The sequence below is a fragment of the Erithacus rubecula genome (genome assembly GCF_903797595.1).
Source record: "Erithacus rubecula genome assembly, contig: SUPER_W_unloc_7, whole genome shotgun sequence".
Lineage (NCBI taxonomy): Eukaryota > Metazoa > Chordata > Aves > Passeriformes > Muscicapidae > Erithacus > Erithacus rubecula.
The window spans coordinates 256,791-275,832 of NW_027635497.1; the positions used below are offsets into that span (position 1 = coordinate 256,791).

General features: G+C 42.2%; 1 protein-coding gene across 3 annotated transcripts in view; it reads right to left on the reverse strand.

The window, feature by feature from the left end:
• LOC306816718 (kinesin-like protein KIF2A) overlaps positions 1-19,042 on the reverse strand; it is a 142,466-nt gene that overhangs the window by 60,779 nt on the left and 62,645 nt on the right. For all 3 annotated transcript variants that reach the window (XM_079333149.1, XM_079333150.1, XM_079333151.1), the window contains exons 2-6: positions 11,311-11,405; positions 8,707-8,823; positions 8,217-8,271; positions 4,893-5,015; positions 4,241-4,341 (exon numbers count right to left, since the gene is read on the reverse strand). In XM_079333149.1, coding sequence (XP_079189275.1) covers positions 4,241-4,341; positions 4,893-5,015; positions 8,217-8,271; positions 8,707-8,823; positions 11,311-11,405 — 491 coding nt within the window. The remainder of the gene's footprint in view (positions 1-4,240; positions 4,342-4,892; positions 5,016-8,216; positions 8,272-8,706; positions 8,824-11,310; positions 11,406-19,042) is intronic.

Below are 19,042 nucleotides of genomic sequence, written 5' to 3' on the forward strand. Positions count from 1 at the left end.
CTACAACGTTACAAGCTGGGGACATTGTGGCTGGATAGTGTACAGGCGGAAAGGGACCTGGGGGTGCTGGTTGACAACTGGCTGAATATGAGCCAGCAGTGTGCCTTTGTGGCCAAGAAGGCCAATGGCATCCTGGCCTGCATTAGGAATTGTGTGGCCAGCAGGAGCAGGGAGGTCATTATTCCCCTGTACTCAGCACTGGTGAGACCACATCTTGAGTACTGTGTCCAGTTCTGGGGCCATCAGTTTAGGAAGGATGTTGAGATGCTTGAATGTGTCTAGAGGAGGGCAACAAGGCTGGTGAAGGGCTTGGAACACAAGCCTTATGAGGAACGTTTGAAGGAGCTGGGGTTGTTTAGCCTAGAGAAGAGAAGGCTTAGAGGTGACCTTATTGCTCTCTACAACTTCCTGAAGGGAGGCTGTAGACAGGTGGGGGTGCAACTGACAGAACCAGAGGACACAGTCTCAAGCTACATCAGGGAAGGTATAGGTTGGATGTTAGGAAAAAATTTTTCACTGAAAGAATAATAAAGTACTGGAACGCTCTTCCCAGAGAGGTGGTGGAATCAACATCTCTGGATGTGTTTAAGAAAAGGCTGGACATGGCACTTGGTGCTATAGTCTAGACTCTGAGTTGAGGTGTTAGGACATAGGTTGGACTTGATGATCTTAGAGGTCTCTTCCAATCTCATTATTCTGTGATTCTGTGTGGAGGACCCAGGGAATTACTGGCCAATCAGCCTCACCTCAATCCCTGGAAAGGTGATGGAGTCCCTCATTCTGTAGGCTCTCTCTATCCACATGGAGAACAAGAAAGTGATAAAAAGCAGTCAGCATGTTTTACCAGCCTGATTACCTTCTAAGATGAAACAACTACCTGGATAGATGAGGAGAGAGCAATGGATTTTGTCCACCTGGACTTCAGCAAGGCTTTCAACACTGTTTCTCGCAACATCCTCATAGGCAAACTCAGGAAGTGTGAACTGAATAAGTGGACAGTGAAGTAGGTTGAGAACTGGCTGAGGAGTACATCCCAGAGGGTCATGATCAGTGGCACAGGATCCAGTTGGAGGCCTGTCATTGGTGGTGTCCCCCCAGGTTCAATACTGGGCGAAGTATTGCTTGCCTCCTCAGCAAGTTCACTGATGCCACAAAGCTGGGAGGAGTGGCCAATACCCTACAGTGCTGTGCAGCCCTTCAGAAGTACCTTGACAGGTTGGAGAGACAGGCAGACAGGAACCATCTGAAATTCGACAAGGGCAAATGCAGGGTTCTGCAAGTGGGGAGGAATAACCTTGGGCATCAGCACAGGCTGTGGTCGACCTCCTGGAAAGCAGCTCTGTGGAGAAGGACCTGGAGGTCCTGGTGGACAACAAACTGTCCATGAGCCAGCAGTGCCCTTGTGACCAAGAAGATCAGTGGTATCCCGAGGTGCATTGAGGAGAACATTTCCATCAGGACAAGGGAGGTGATCCTGTCTCTCTACTCATAGAATCATAACATGGTGTGGGTTGAAAGGGACCTTAAAGATAATCTAGTTCCAATTCTTCTGCCATGGATAAGAACACCTTTGACTAGACCAGGTTGATCAGATCTCCATCCAGCCTGGCCTTGAACACTTTCAGAGATGGGGCATCCACAAGTCCTCCAGGCAACCTGTTCCAGTGCCTCACCACCCTCATAGTCAAGAATTTCTTCCTAATATCTAATCTAAACCTACTCTCAGTTTGAAGCCATTCCCCCTTGTTCTGTCACTCCATGCTCTTGTAAAAAGTCTCTCTCCATCTTTCTTGTACACACCCTTCAGGTACTGTAAGGCTGCAATTAGGTAATCCCAGAGACTTCTCTCCAAGCTGAAAAAACCCAATTCTCTCAGCCTTCCCTCATATGGAGGAGCTCCATTCTTTTAATCAACTTGGTGGCCTCCTCTGAACTTGCTCCAACAGGTCAACATCCTTCCTGTCTTGGGGACCCCAGAGTTGGATGCAGTATTCAAGGTGGGATCTCATGGGAGCAGAGCGGCAGAATCACCTCCCTCAACCTGCTGGCCATGCTTCTGATGCAGCCCAGCACATGGTTGGCTTTCTGGACTGCCAGAACGCATTGTTAGCTCGTCCAACCTCTCATCCACCACCACCCCCCAAGTCCCTCTCATCAGGGCTGCTCTCAATCAGTTCATTCCCCAGCCTGTATTGATACTGGGGGTTGCCCCAACCCAAGTGCAGCGCCTTGCATTTGGTCTCATTAAACCTCATGAAATTCCTATGGGCCCACTTCTCAAGCTTTTCCAGGTCCCTCTGGATGATATCCAGTCCTTCAGGTGTACCAACTACAGCATTGAGTTTGCTGTCATCAGCCCTAATGAGGCCACATCTGGAGTGCTGTGTCCAGTTCTGGGCTCCTAAGGGCAAGAGGGACATGGAGATCCTGGAGCAGGTCCAGCAGAGAACGACTAAGCTGATCAAGGGTCTGGATAATCTCTTTTATGATGAAAGGCTGAGACAGTTTGGCCTGTTCAGCCTCAAAAAGAGATGACTGAAAGGGGAACTCATCAATGTATATAAATATCTAAAGGGTGGGTACCAAGAGGCTGGAGTCAGGCTCTTCTTGGTGGTGCCAAGTAATTAAACAAGATGCAATGGGCAGAAACTGATGCACAGGAATTTCACCTGAACATGAGGAAGAACTTCTTTACTGTGCAGGTGACCATGCAGCATGTGCCCAGGTGGACAAGAGGGCCAATGGCATTCTGGCTTGTCTCAGCAATAGTGTGGCCAGGAGGGCCAGGGCAGTGACCACCCCCTGTACTTGGCACGGGTGAGGCTGCATTTGGAATCCTGTGTTCAGTTTTGGACTCCTCACAACAAGAAAGACATTGAGGTGCTGGAGTGTGTCCAGAGAAGGGCAACAGAGATGGGGAAAGGTCTAGAGCAAAAGTCTGATGAGGAGCAGATGAAGGAGCTGGGGGGAAGCTCAGTGTGGAGAAAGGAAGGCTCAGGGGACCTTATTACTCTCTAAAACTCCCTGACAGGGGGTTGTGGTGAGGTGGGCATTGGCCTCTTCTCCCAAGTAACAAATGACAGGACAAGAAGAAATGGCCTCAAAACATTTTTTCACAGAAAGGGTTGCTGTCTTGGATTGCAATACAGGATGTAACCAAAAGTATGTATTCTATCACCATGTGTTAAAACCAGGTGGGGCAGTGATCCTTATCTCTGTGAGAGATATCCTCTGCTAATGGGCCATCTGTTAAAAACCAGGTCCGGCAGTCGTCTTTATCTTTTCCACAACCCATCCTTCCTCCAGGAAGATATCGTCTGTTAATGGGCCATTGAGTCCCACTGCATGACTGATCAAATTACATCATCCCGTTGTGAAATGCTTTATCCAGAGGGAGGAGCCAAACATTTCCTGTCTAGATAAAAACTGACATTTAGAACACCAAGGCAGCCCTTACCCACTGGTTTCCAGAGGACAAGAGCTATCAGACCATTCTACAGGATCACTACTTCAACAAGACCGCTTCATGTGGACTGCTACCACTACCCTAACCAGCAGTGTCAGGTTGTATTCTGACTCTGTCAGTGGTTTTCTTTTGTACTATTGCATGTATTTTCTTTTCTTTCTTTTTTTTCCCGTTAAATTGTATTTCTGACTTGAAGTCTCTCACTGGTTTTGCTTTCAAACCAGTACAGTTATCTACCATTGGAACATGCTGTCCAGGGAAGTGTTAGACTCAACATCCATGGAAGTGTTCAAAAAACACGTGGATGTGGCACTTGGGGGCATTGTTTAGTGGTGAACACAGTGGTGCTAGGTTGATGGTTAGACTTGGTGATGTTAAAGGCCTTTTCCATCCTTAACCATTCTATGATCATATTAATGCCTCCTGTAGAATAACAGCCCTAAATGCCAAATATTTGATTATTTTCATTAAGATATTTTCCTTAAGTGATAGCTATCATCAAGACTTCATTTTAAAATAACATATAGAATGCTTAGCAATTGTAAGCAATTATTTTTGTAGGAAAGAAAAGAGGGGGAAAACTGACTAAATAAATAGTTACCAAAGCAATGCAAACGTACCAAAATACTTCTCGAAACTACATACAGGATGAAATAATTTAATGTCAAGATTATTATAGTTCATAAAAATTTTTGAAGAATGAAAAAAGCACATAATTTTGCAAACAAATTATTTTCCTGATATGCATTTTCCATCTCAGCTAAAAATACTAACCTGAGCTCTTTTTTCTCTAAGTTCCTGCTGCTGTAATCTTCTTTTTTCACGTTTCTCTTGCAGTTTTTCAACCTCTTTTACACAATTGGATTTTCTACGAGCTTAAAGAAAATATAATTGAAAAAAAAATTTTATCTTGCATGAATTTAGTATTTACACTATAGCATTTAAATTCTATTAATTTATGAATAATTAAAATGCATTAATTTATATCAACTATCTTTTCAAGCATACCCATATTAGTACAAAATAATTACAGCTATTTAATTTCTAAAATGTGTATAATAAATGCAAAAAAGCCATGCTAATGGGACAATCATTACAGAACCAAAAGTATAACAATGGCCCTCAAAAAATATTTGGACATATGGTGATATTTGGATACATGTGAATTAAAATAAAGCCTAGGTAAATGAAAAACCCCCACTGTCATAGTTAAAAAGAGGTAAATTAAAAATTAATTCAACAGAAAGAACAACTATGACAAAAGTGAACATTTGTTTAGTCACAGAACTCCGAAAAAGCTTCTTGAGAAAGCCTACAGGCAACTGCATATATAGAATATTTGTAATTTATGGACAACAACATAATTGAAAAAAAATGTACATGTAATGCTCAGAATGAATGAATCCTTGATACATGGTTTACATACAAGGGGGTCCAAATTCCTTTTTTGCACCTTGAACTGGAGATATATCTGAAAAACTGCCATTCTGTTGTGAGGAGGAAGACTGTTCAGGAAGCTGAGTAGGCCGCGTGCGTGCGGAACCAATCACTGCAAATGAAATGCACAAAGCTCATCTAGATACGGAAGAGTAACGTTTTTATCTGATTCTGAAATGTTTTATGACAAAATAAAAAGAGGCCCCTTTCAAGACACAACAATTTATTGAGGGGAGGGAGGGGGGAGCCATACATGTAGAAAATATATTAATAAAAGCATTCAGTATGCAGCTTCTTTTATCCTAGTGTTATACACCAACACAACATAATAGGTACCGATACTGCATGTGCCTATTTTTAAATACTCTCCTACATAATTAATAGAACTTATTATGTGCATAAAATTAATTATGTACTTGAAAATATGCAGTTTTGAAGTTTAAAGTGTTGAAATTTTATTTGTATTGTAATTATACACAAAAACCCACTAAAAAAGGACTCACTGTTTCACATTCTCTAGATGTTACAAAACAGTCCCCCTCCATTTGACCTATAATATGTGGATGAGTAGAGTGATAGAAATGAAAGGCAGCAAAGTGCAGCTCAATCTGTAAGTGGAATAAACAAGCCTTTTTGACACTATTCTGGAAAGCTAAAGTTACTGATTCTATGATATGTGATAATGGACTCTAATTTCTCAAGATGCAGTGGTCTTCCCAAGTGAATGCAGTGAGAGTGGCATTCATGCAAGACTCTTTGGTAGAGCTGTATGTTTTGTTTTCAGAGTTGCTTCAGACAGCTCAGTTTCAGATGGCCATTTTCCTGTACATGTTCCTAACAAGATCTGCCAGAAGAGTATGAAAGTGAAGGTAACACTTTTGATTAGTAGTCTAGAGATGATATTTCAAATGAAGACCAGCACACTTTGCAAAATGGAGAAAACTATGGAAACAGGTATTAAATAGAATAGAACAAATCTCCAGATCGTCCCAAATATGATAGGAGATCTAGCTTATAGCATGAATAAAATACACTAAACAAGACAGTGTGCTGAGAAAAGTTTAATCATAAGACGAACAAAGAACAAATACTTAGGCCAACTGCGAATAGTAAGATGCACAGGACCTATTAAAATACAAGCTACAGGGCTATTCCATACAAAAAAGACCATTTACTACAAATTATTATATATATAGATGTGAGGAAAGCCCATCATGAAAATATCTCAAATGTAAACCATATTGGTTTGAAAAAAAAAAATCCCCTTTTCATGAGATTTCTGATTTAACACCCCTAGAGGCAAATGGCAGAAAGTGATCCCAATCATCCATCAGAAGAGTCTGAACATATAAAAATGTGTACAAACCCACTTATTTTACAAGCTTAAATAGATGGAATGAAATCTAGCCCGTTAATGATAATAGATTAACATTTGGAAAAAGAATAATTACCATCTCAGTACAAGCTAACTAATGCAAGAGAGAAAATGAAAACATGATAAATAACTATTTTCTCCTGTTATTAGATGCATCTATATTCATACAAGACAAACTTTTCACCTATCCTCCTGTGATATTTGAGTGGTTTTGTAGATTTTTCTCTATTAACTGTAAAGTGAGAAATAGCCTATATGGTTAGAATTAGAAACGCAGAACTATCAAGAAATGTTATGTGAGCAGGAGATTAAAAGGTTCCCACATTTTTTTACTTCCTTGAAAGGGAGTATTAGTTTAACACAACCTGGCTTTTAGTGGGGGAGAAAGAAGCCATAGAGGCTGCTTTTGAGAGAAAAGCTCCTTGTAACTTTTATGTCCAGCAGAACCAATCCCTGAAAGCTCTGACAATGGACATATTGGCTGGCCCAATTAGGGAAGTTAGTAACACCTCTGTGATGACATATTTAAGAGTGAAAAAACCACACACAATCTCTCTTTTTTCCTCCCTTCCGAGGGGTGGCGAGGGGGCTGCAGAGCCCCTTCCCAGCACAGCTGCAGGAGCCCTTCTCAGTCAGGGCCATGCTTTCGGGGGGGCCATCCCGGCGCCACAAGCAGCCATGTGGCTAAGACCACAAGGCCAGGACCAGCTCTGGGAGTGCCCATGACACCTGGGCAGCGCAGCTGAAATCGTGTGGCTGGGGCGGCATGATTTGGGCTGTGCCACATGGCCTCTGCTCTCTCAACATGGCTTGCAATGAACTTTACTTGCTTTGGCCACTTTTAACCAGCCATGCTGTGGACAGAAAGGCAGGACTGGCAGCAGTAGCTTTTCTTTTTTTTCAGTGCCCTGCATGAAAAGAGGCACTGAATAGAGATGGCAGCCGGCACCACCTGCATGGTGCCGGCCAGGACCACGTGACCAGAAGCAAGGGAACTTGAGAACAAACAAACCTACAGACACCAATTTTCTCCCAAGTCAGAGATAAAGAAAAGGTGAAGATGTGAGGAGAACAACATGGTGACAATAAAGTTAGTGAAAAGAAGGGAGGGGGGAAGGAGGTGCTCAGGGCATCGGAGCTGAGATTCTTCTACAAGCTGTGGTGAGGACTGTAATGCAACAAAATTTCCCTATAATTCATGAAGTGCATGAGGGGATGTAGAAGTCTACCTGCGGCCCATGAGAAAAACGTGCTCATGCTGGAGCATGTGGATGCTGAAAAGCTATAATCTAGTGACTTGAACAGAGAAAGAGGACTCTTGCTTCCAGGGATAGAGGAAGAGGACCCCTGCTTTTATACTAGAAGAGCTCATCCTTAAAAACTACACCCCATGAACTAAATGACCCATGAAAAAACACTTGTGGGAAGACTGTTTTGCCTGTGGACGGACTCGCATTACAGCAGGTTTGGGCATGACTGCTACTCACGAAAATTAGAACCGCATTGGAGAATTTCCCAAAGAACTGTCTCCCATGGGAAGGACCCCACGGCATAGCAGAAAAGACGCCTCTCCCTATGCTAACTGAAGAAAGATTTTTAGAAGTGACAAACTGACTAAAAACCCCATGTTTTGTCTCCCTGCACTGTTGGTGGGAAGCAAAAAAGAGCTGGGGGGGGAAGCGTCCCAAAGGTTTATTTTAATTCTTATTATCCTCTTTTAATTCTGTTAATAAATTTTTCTTTATACCTTTCAAGTTTTGAGCCTGTTTTGCCCTTGAAATGTTTCTTTCCAATTCTTACCTCAACTCATGAACCCCTTTAGTTGTTCTTTCCCCCTCCTCTACTCAACTATAGCAGAGAATGAATAAATAATTTTTCGTGGGTGCCTGGCGCTTAGCCAGTATCAAAACCCGACAAAAGGAAAGAGATAACATTTACCTTTGTTATCTCTGGCAGGAGTGTCATTCTTAATAGGTGCCATGGTTCGTTGACTCTGTAAAAGAAAGACATATCCGTTATTTGATCACCTTATTATTGAAAACACAAACTGCATCCCTACCTCTTCTTCTTTCCAGCAAATAAAAATAACAACTTTGGCAATACAAAGAGGTGATTGCTGCCAAATTCTTCCCATAAGAGCCCAGGGTGAAGACTGCTTGAATTACGTATACTGTTTCAAAACAACCTCCAAAACATTTTCTATATTTTTCTTTGAGATATATTTAGTTATATAAATATTAGTCCCCAACTCCCTCTCTGCCAAACCTCTTATAAAATTGTTAGAAACTCCTATTCAGCATAGAAAAGCGAAAGGAACACAATTCTCGAGTAGCTCCACAGACACAAAAGTCAGATTTAAAAATTCAAGCATAACATGTATAGGAGTGCTGAAAGTTTAATATGAATATGTTGCATAAGTATTACCAACCTTCACAATTTTGTTTACTTTAGCTGCTGAAGTAGGTGGTGGTATCTCTGGACTAGGTTCAATACCTTCATCAAGTGCAAGATCTGGGTTAAGTGAAAATATGCTCTCCAAGTCAATCTGTGTAAAAGAATATAAAATACATTTATGATTCTTAGAAAAATATTCACCCTTTCCATTTCTCCTGATATTTTTTATAATAAACAATAAATAGATGTAGTGCTTTTACCCCACAATTTGTTAATTCTATAACCTGAATGATCTTATTTTCACTAAAAACAGTGTAAGCTTTGGTCTTCATGTAAGTTGAAAACACATCCTTCAGAAAAGAGATTAATTAAAAATAACCAATTTACAAAGCCTGGACAACAAGAGTTAATGCACTGCTATGTCTCAAACACTGATAGCTGTGCAAGTGGGCAAGTTAGAACAGGATGTAGCTGGAGAGGAAGGCCATACAAAGGTAAGGCAGCACCTTTCTGGAGCCAACATCCCTGTTCTGATGATTGGCGACTTTACAACATAAAGGACAATGAAAGCACAGAAGTGAGGTCAAGAAATGGGCATTAACTGTGGACAGAAGGCCAACCCAATAGAGGAGGATTGAGACCACCAAAGACTTTCAAAGTCCCCCAAACCATTTCCAGAAAGGCTTAGAAGAGCAGACTGTGCATGCTTCTTCATTGACATGGAGAGCAAGAAACCTAATCCCAAGGTGGGGAAAATTTATCTATAAAAAGGTACCCCCACAAAGCCTGTGTGGTACCTCCAAGACCTTGAACACCCCATCAGCTGGATCGACACCGGAACCCAGACTGGTGATCTCCTTTCCTCTCCTACCTGATCTCTCACTCTCTCTCTATTCCTTCTTTTCTTTTATTTCTCTTACTACTAGAAAATAAGGGCAAAATTTATACCAATTTCCATGCCAAGTGTATGATTTGGCAATAAAACTTTGTAAGCTTTATCGGGTCCTTCTAGCTTTTGCCATTCCTTTTCAACCACAGGCATCTATGAATCTTGGGTGCTTCCTTCCTCTTAGGAGTGGGATGCGACACCAATAAGTATTGATAATTCTGTAAAGGGATTAAATTAAAACAGAAGTATCTAGTATTACTGTGGTAATTTGTCCATTACTGCCGAATATGAAAGACATTCTGTAACATAAAAAGAGATATTGATTATTTGAAATTTCCCAGACAGTGCAAAAGAAACACATGAACTACAACCACCCAAGAAATAATAGCAGAGTTGAAGCCACATCAAATTTATGATGCTATTTTTTTCTTTGTAAGTGTTCCTCATTCAAAAAGCTGCAAAATGTAAGGGGAAAAGGACAGGAACTTAAAAATAACTGGCTTTAGATCTATTGAAACTCAGTTTCCTAAACTCTTAAATAGCTTTGGTGTCTATAGACTGCTACTTCCTCTGGCTGGACCTTTCAAAGACCTCACTACTCTATGGATTCTGTGTCTAGTGGGATGAGTTCAGCAGATGCAATCACCAGGACATTCTCACAACCTTATTTTTCCTTTTTCTCACGTTTTGACAAAACCGGCAAAATGCAATTATTTCGGAGATGCTTCTCCAAATCTCAGCTGAAACTGGCTAACATGGTCCAAAATTTACAGGAAGAGGGGACAGCAAAGCATAACTGAGACAGACATAATTTCTTAAAGAAAGCAGGACTGGAAAATTATTGCCTAAAACAAACAAATAGGCTAGCAGCTCAATCCCTCAATAATACAAACAGAAAAAGATTTTTAATCCAGCTCCCACTGGCTTCCTGTCTGAATTGCAATTCATTCTCCCTCTTGAAAATTTTATTTTGCAACTTGCAAAAAGGGGCAACAAGTTCATCCTTTGTAATCTGTTTCAAAATCAAAATATGAAAAGCACTGTATAAAAGCTATAACAAAGAGGTGAGGAAGTCAAATTTAATACAACAGAAACCAGCATTTCTTTAAACTCCCATTCAAAACAGTCTGTAACCAATCATCTGATGTCATTTCGGTTTTTGTGATTTTTTTCTCTTATATATTCTCTGTATTCTTCACACGTATATTTCTAACCTATTGTATCAGTAGCTCGTTTTCCCAGTAATTTTCCATGCCCTTTCCCTAGGCAGAAAGAAAACAAATTCCAGAGCTCCAAGCCCCGGGGTGTACAAGGCCCCTATGCTTTGTTATTCCTGGGAAGCAAGGCTGTGAACAACTCTTCACAATAAATGAAGTGCAGCTAGTACTGAGGAATGACTTAGAAGGGGCTTGACCCAGGGGGGAATTGCCTCACCACTTGTGCTACTAGTTGGTGCTTTTTTGTCAATTATGGGAGTTTACTACGCCTATAAAACTGTATGCACTCCCTGTAGGGGTGGGTTTCTGTGGAAGTTCCCTATAACTGCCCCTGGAGGCCTCCAAATAAGAATATACTTTTATATTACCTCCTATATTAAAATTATCTTGAGTTTCATTTCTAGGTTGAAAAAGGCAACAGGTAAGTAAATGAAGATTTATATTTTCTTCATTTCCAGTGCAAATTCCAAAGCATAATTCATGTAGATGACACATTTTTTAAAGAGAAAAGTTCTAAAATAATTAGGTTTACCTCTTTGCCTTTAGTATCTCCATTTTCAATCCATTCAACAGTTACGCTTTCATTATCTTCATTTAGATATGTTACCATAGCTTGGTGAATTCGTCCTAGAAAGGAAACACAAAAGATAAATTACCAGATGAAAAAATTTTCCAAAAGCTATTTTAACCCCTGCTCTGAGAAATGCAGATAGAAACAGAAAAAATAGGGGATTTTAAAACAAAATAGTGATAAATAGAAAACTATTCCTGGCCACACCGTAAAATGGCTCGTATTTTATCTAGTCAGAGGCTCTAATGGGACAGTCAGTGTACAAGTGAAAAACTTAATGAACAAAAAACTAAGTGACAAGTAAATAAAATACTGTGTGAAAGCCACACCATTTGGAGTCTTTTCTGAGTCTCTCTTGGGTGGGAATATTTCCTGAGGTGCATTTCACAAAGACTTGTTTGTCTCCCTTCTAGGCTGATATAAAATTAAACATCCTGACATAGGAGGGAAGTCTCCTGAAACTGTATTCTGATATCCACTTCTTGTAGGTATTCAATCAGCTGGTAATTCAACTAAAATTAAACTGATTTCAATTGAATACAAATCATCATTTTAAAAACAATTATTAACACACACTGTTAAGCTGAAGGGGCCATTGCTGACTTCTTCAGTGAAATATCCAAAGCCAGAAAGCCCCCATAAAGTACAATAAAACGAGTAAACTTTCAGTAGGAATAAGGATTTTCCTTCTCAAATACATAGTGTATTGCATTTTTTAAATGCCATCCGTCATACTTTATCTTATTTCCTATCCATGGCAGCATGAAGCAATTGGAAGAGCAGAGCAGCCATGCACTGACACAAAGGTGCATGTCACATTGATTTCACATCTATTTTGCCCTAAGAGTACCAAGTACTGGAGTTTCTAAAGAACATGAGTCAAATGTGACACCCTCCTTTAATGAGCCAGAGCACAAACAAGCAACCCCTTATTCCATCTAATTTGAGAGGAAAACACAGGTGATACAGTAAAAAAAGAAACTGAAGCAAACAAGAAAAGTCTCACAGAATAAGTAGAAGGCCTTTGCTCACTATGTTTATTCTTGCTCTCGGACAATTCATGAAAGGTACTCTGGGAAGTGTATGGGTGGCATGAAAGACAAAAAACAAGTTATATAACCAGGGAAAAAATTATTTTACCAGTGCATGGACACCTTGTGTTTGGGGTGTTGATTGAATAGGGGTATGTATGAATACTGCGTGATCAGAAAGCTTATTGGGTAAAAGAATGTGTGAACAGCAACACCTGCATTGGCAGGCAGCCAATGCATGTTTGTTTTTCTTCACAAGAATGTCAACAGTTAAGAGCTTAGCATCTGAATACAGCATAAAAAGGCTTGATTTTTTGCAATAAACAATTTCTCTCTGAGATTGCCAAGGGGAGTCTGTGAGTCTTCATTTATCATTGCTACAAGAAACCTAAATAATGTTTTGCTATCTTCCCAAAAGAAAAAAATAGACATGTAAAGTTTTGTACACCCAGCAAGAAGTATTTTCATTACAACTGTACTTAATCCTTCAATGAACTCTCTGAAAACCACAAAATTTTAACTTGCTTATAGCTTGCAGCCTGCAGCCCACACAAACCCACAGAGACATCCACAAGTGTCTCTACCAGGCCACCCTCAGTCCCACCAAGCTTACTTGGGCACGTGCCCATCCATTGACACAGCTCCCCAGTAGCACTGCAAGACGAATGCTGTCTTATAATTCTCACATCCTCACACTACAGTGTGCACTTCGTCTTTGTCTTGGTTTGAAAGACAGGTGTCTGCTAAGAAAAGCAGGAGCCTCCCTTTGAAATGGAGAATGTAAACCCCATCCCTTCAAATTACTATAATTTTGAAATTAAGGGGCTCTCAGGAAAAGATATGGCAATTTGTATAACAGTTCTTTACTAGGAAAATTAAAATAGAAATACAGTATTGCAAAGAACAATCCCAAAACACTGACAGAGTCAGAATACAACCTGACACCCCCTCAGTCAATCAGGGTGTTGGTAGCAGTCCCATTAAATGGTGGCTACAGTACTCCTGGAGGGATAGTTGAAGCAGTGGTCCTGTAGAAAAGTGCACTTTTCCTATGAGGGTCCAGTGATGATGTGGAAAGGTCTAGTTTTCCTCTGGAATCCAGTGGGAAAAGGCTGCTTTGCTGTTCCAAATCTATTTTTGTCCAGGTAGGACAGGCTTGGCTTCTCCCCCTGGCTGGAGCATCTTCCAATGGGATTATGTAATTTGATCAGTCACGCAGTGGGACTCAATGGCCCATTAACAGATGATATCTTCCTGGAGGAAGGATGGGTTGTGGAAAACATAAAGAACACTGCCCCACCTGGTTTTTAACAGATGCCCCATTAGCAGACAATATCTCTCATGGAGATAAACATCACTGCCCCACCTGGTTTCAACACATGGTTATCGAATACATACTTTTGGTTACATCCTGTATTGCGACCTAAGACACTCTTGTAGCACAGTCAGGCAAATCCACTCCTCCAATGCCAGGAAGTCCCGTCTGCTACCCCTGAGCCACCCCCCAGAGACAGCACTTCAGCATCCACCCTGAGCCACCCTCCAGGAGCCCAAGGGCCTTATGCAACTTGAAAAGCAAAAACCAATTGTCCTGGAGCAGTCCATGCATGTGCTGCTGCTGCTATGCATCCATCCACTTCACAGTGAAACACAGCATGGTCTTTACACATCTGGTCTTGTCTGGGTCTCCACTTTGCATCTTCTTTCCTATGTCTTCCAACCTCACAAATCCCCTCCAGTTTTCTCCTCCACTGACAATTTCAAACTTCTCTTTCAGCCATATCAGTCACAATTTACAGTTTTCCAAAGTTAATGTTTTTATACAGTCTAAGACTCTTCGGGCCTACTGAGGGACAAAAAGGAAGAAAACCATTATCCCAAATTATCTCACTGTTATGGGCTGATGTTTGGACTGGCTCCTCTCCTTGCTTCCCCCGTGCAGCTGCCGGTCCCTCCCTCGGACTGTTTTATCTAGGCTGGTGTTTTCCGGCTCTCTCTTGCTGCGCTTCGGTTGTGGGCTGTGTCTTGCTCTGGCCGTCTGCTCAGCTGTAACCCCCTCCCCTGGCTGCTTTGGCCGTTTTTTTTCCTTTTCCCCCAGCTGTTTTGTCTGTGCCCCTGTGTTGGCTTGTCTTGGGTTTGCTTTTGCTTGTCTTGGGCTCGCTTTGGCTTGTCTTGGGCTTGCTTTGGCCTGCTTCCGGCTGCCCCTCCCCCTCTCTCCCTTCTTCCTGCTCCAGGGATTTGCACCGACTCCGGAGGACGAGGATCTGGACTTCGGGGGCCGCTGCTGGAGGTCGCCTTGGGAGGCTCTGCCGCTCTCCCCGGCGAGGACCGGCTGGGTTCGTCTCATCTGGGTTTGGGTTGGGGAGTGTTTCTTTTGTATTTTTGTTAATAAAAAAGTTTTTTCCATTTTCACCTGAAGAACAATTCTTTCTGAGCTCAGTGAAGGAAGGAATTGTGAAAAAGAAAAGGGGGGGGGGGCCCTTTGGAGCTCTTTTTCCCCAAATTTGTCCTAAACTTGGACATACTTTTGGCGCCCCGTGTGAGGATCAAACTCACGACCTTCAGATTATCAGCACCAGAAAAAAGTATGTCCAAGTTTAGGACAAATTTGGGGAAAAAGAGCTCCAAAGGGCCCCCCCCCCCCCTTTTCTTTTTCACAATTCCTTCCTTCACTGAGCTCAGAAAGAATTGTTCTTCAGGTGAAAATGGAAAAAACTTTTTTATTAACAAAAATACAAAAGAAACACTCCCCAACCCAAACCCAGATGAGACGAACCCAGCCGGTCCTCGCCGGGGAGAGCGGCAGAGCCTCCCAAGGCGACCTCCAGCAGCGGCCCCCGAAGTCCAGATCCTCGTCCTCCGGAGTCGGTGCAAATCCCTGGAGCAGGAAGAAGGGAGAGAGGGGGAGGGGCAGCCGGAAGCAGGCCAAAGCAAGCCCAAGACAAGCCAAAGCGAGCCCAAGACAAGCAAAAGCAAACCCAAGACAAGCCAACACAGGGGCACAGACAAAACAGCTGGGGGAAAAGGAAAAAAAACGGCCAAAGCAGCCAGGGGAGGGGGTTACAGCTGAGCAGACGGCCAGAGCAAGACACAGCCCACAACTGAAGCGCAGCAAGAGAGAGCCAGAAAACACCAGCCTAGTTAAAACAGTCCGAGGGAGGGACCGGCAGCTGCACGGGGAAAGCAAGGAGAGGAGCCAGTCCAAACATCAGCCCATAACACTCACCTAAGAGTGCTAGTAACAGATATATATGGTTAATATGTTTTTTTTATTGCAAGGGCTGCCTAAACATTCACATCTAGTTAAAATTAAGCAGAAAGGCTGCAGGGAAACATCACGAAAGGTAACAGCAAATTTGTGTACTCAAATATAACATGCAGAGAAAGACTAACTGAAACTCAGGTAAAGCATAGCACATGGGGAGACTTGCAGACCTGTGAGCACACCTGAGGTAGCACTGCTTTCACATCACCAGCAACGGTACATTATATACACATTTTTAACCTCCACGCTTCTTGCCTAAAGCATAAGATTCAGTCCACCACTAAAGAATTTTTTTAAAAAACAACAACAGCAAACAAACAAAAAAGCAAACCCCCAAATTTCTCCCTTTGTTTCACTTGATTCCTTTCCTCTAGAATTCACTCATTTTTATTTCCCTGACCTGTCTTTTGTATGAGTAGATCCTTCCATTTCTGCTTCCTGAGTATCATTCTCCCAGGTGGCTCAGCTGTGTGCACTGCAGGGATGAACTGGATTCCTCACTGAAGCATTGCCAGCAGAAGATGTGCAGGCAGGTATCACAGCCATGTCCTCCCCTCCATATACAAGTGTTCCTCCATTTCTCCTCATCCAAATCACATTGTGCAGGCACACATCCAACCCTTGGGACCATGCACAAATTCTGCTGGTGGCTGCGCTGAAGCAGACTCATCATGACATTCTCAAGCCACATTTCCTTGGACAAGCATTTTCGTGTAAGTTTTTTTTTTTTTTTTGTGCAAGGTCCTCAATAGACCCCTCCATTAAATTTTCTGCATTTAATAGCAACTTGTGGCTAAATTTGGTGCAAGAACACTGTCATAGAACTGTTTTGATTAACTATCTGGTCTTTTAGCAAACTAGCAACAGAAGACACTTCCTGTAGCAGTGCCACTTCTACAAACAGCATGCAGAGATAAGGACACAAACATTTTTAGCACTGTAAGAAGTGGAAAACTCTTCAAGCTTATAGTGATAAAAGCTTCGGCTACTGTTTTGAGGTTTGGCCTAGTTGTGAATCCGGAGTCAAGAGAAAACTGAAATATGAAAAATGCAAATTTAGAGAAACATGCTATATAATACTATAATAATTTTTGTATTAGGTTTGCATGGCCAAGCTTTGATAGCAGGGGGGCTACAGGGGCAGCTTCTGTGAGAAGCTGCCAGAAGCTTCCCCCATGTCCTGCAGAGCCAACCCTTAGCAGCTTCAAAGATGGACATGCCAATGGCCAAGGCTGGGCCAATCAGAAATGGTGGTAACACTTCTGTGATAACATATTTAAGAAGGAGAAGAAGAAAAAAGTATTGCGCAGTTGTAATTGTGGACAGAGCAGGGTGAGAATATGTGAGAACAACTTTGTAGCTATCAAGGTCAGTGGAGGAAGCAGTGGCTGTAGTGCTCCAGGCACCAGAGCTGAGAAGCCTATGGTCTGCACTCTGTGGTGAAGACCATGGTGAGGCAGCTGAGCTCCTGCAGCCCATGGAAGACCATGGGGATGCAGAGATCCACCTGCACCCTGTGGAGGAGATCCATGCCAGAGCTCTCTCCCCCTACCTCTTCTCCCCAGGGTCCCACACTGGAGCAGCCTGTCCCTGAAGGACTGCACCTTCTGGAAGATCGACCCATGTTGCAGCAGTTCAATGAGAACTGTTGCTCATGAGATGGATGCACGCCACAGCAGCTCATGGAGAGCTATTTCCTGTGGGAGGATCCCCACGGAGGAGCAGGGGAGCAGGGGAATGACTTGTCTCCCTGAACAGTGGGAGAAACCACAAGTGATGAACTGACCATAACCTCCATTCCCTGTATCCCTGTGCCACTGGGGAAAGGAGGTAGAGCTGGGAAGGAGGAAGGGGTAGGGGGAATCTGTTAATAGATTTTATAAATTTTGAAAAAAGACCCTATTCAGAGCCTGTGATGCTATATTAGTCACACAGCCATCATATAAAGCCTCTATTACTTTTGAAAGAGAAGAAATAATTCAAAAAAGGATTAATCATTGCCATAACAAGTGAAAGGAGATCAAAGCAGGCTGATGAATGAATATAAAATACTGAATCCTCTCACAAAGTAAACCAGCATATCATAACAAAAAAATCACAATAAATCTTCTGTCTTTATGCCAGATTTTATCAGCTCCCTGGTCAAAAAAGTGGAGTCATCATGGTGATACTCCATTTTTTCACTCAGTTTTTTTAAAATTTTTATTTCTTCTCCTCACATGATTAGAATTCACATCACAGGCAAAACATTTTTTTTGGGAAGTTAATCTATTGCTATAGAACTCAAAGTAATGGAGAAGTTTGAAACGGCTAATATTTGTGTAACTAAGTTCTATCATACTGAATCCAAAACACAGCACTGTGCCAGCTTCTAGGAAGAAATAAACTCTATCCCTGCTGAAACCAGGACAATCTGCCAGTTAGGCTTTATTACTGTTTTACTTTATCATATATAGTTGCTTCTTTGCTTAATTTTTGCCATGTCACTCTTCATTATTGCCTTGTCTCTTGCCTTGGTTATAGTGTTGTCAACCCGAGCGGGAGTCATGATGGTTCGTTCGACCCCAGGGTGCAAAAGACAAAAGCAAGAGACTCATGTTTGTTTAGCAGAAAGCAGTAATGCAGTTTATTGAGTGCCAGAGAGAGAGAGAGAGGATGAGAGAGAAGGATGTGATATAGCTACCAACAGAAGGGACGCATCCTCGTGGCCATCCGACGAGACGAGACGAGACGAGACGAGACGAGACGAGACGAGACGAGACGAGACGAGACGCATCTTCAATCCATTGGGGAGAAAGAGATCTCAAAGTCAGTTTGGGGAAAGTCACTTTTTATAGTACTTTTCCAAAGCGAGTGGTCTCTGGCCAAAAGGTGGGGAGATTTATGGACTATTGTACGTGGAGATCATAGATCCATGATACAGGTGTGGGGACAGGGTGCGATAACCAGTACCCTGCAGCTTACCATGACAAGCACCAGGCACAGCTACAAACAGTCCTTGGCCTGCAAACATCCACCTCGGCCAGGCCGGAGCTCTGGTTCAGGGCAAGTGGTGCAATCTCAGGTCTCAGTCTCTTATGATGGTCGAGAGGCAGATCAGAGAAAACTTCAGACCGACTCTTACAAGTGTTATCACACTGTCAAATGGGCCACTAAACATACATAGTACCTGCCACATTTCTAAAGCAAGTTCTTAAATGCTTTTTAAAAATTCCATTTAATTTTATCAAAGATATATTTTAATATTTTTGCGAACACTCCCTAGCTACCAACTAATTTTGTTTTATTCTCTAAATTATCACAGCAACACTGTCTTGGGTTGCAATATAGGATGTGGCCAGAAATGTAGATTTTATCACCACCTGTTAAAGCTGAGTGGGGTAGTGACCCTTATCTC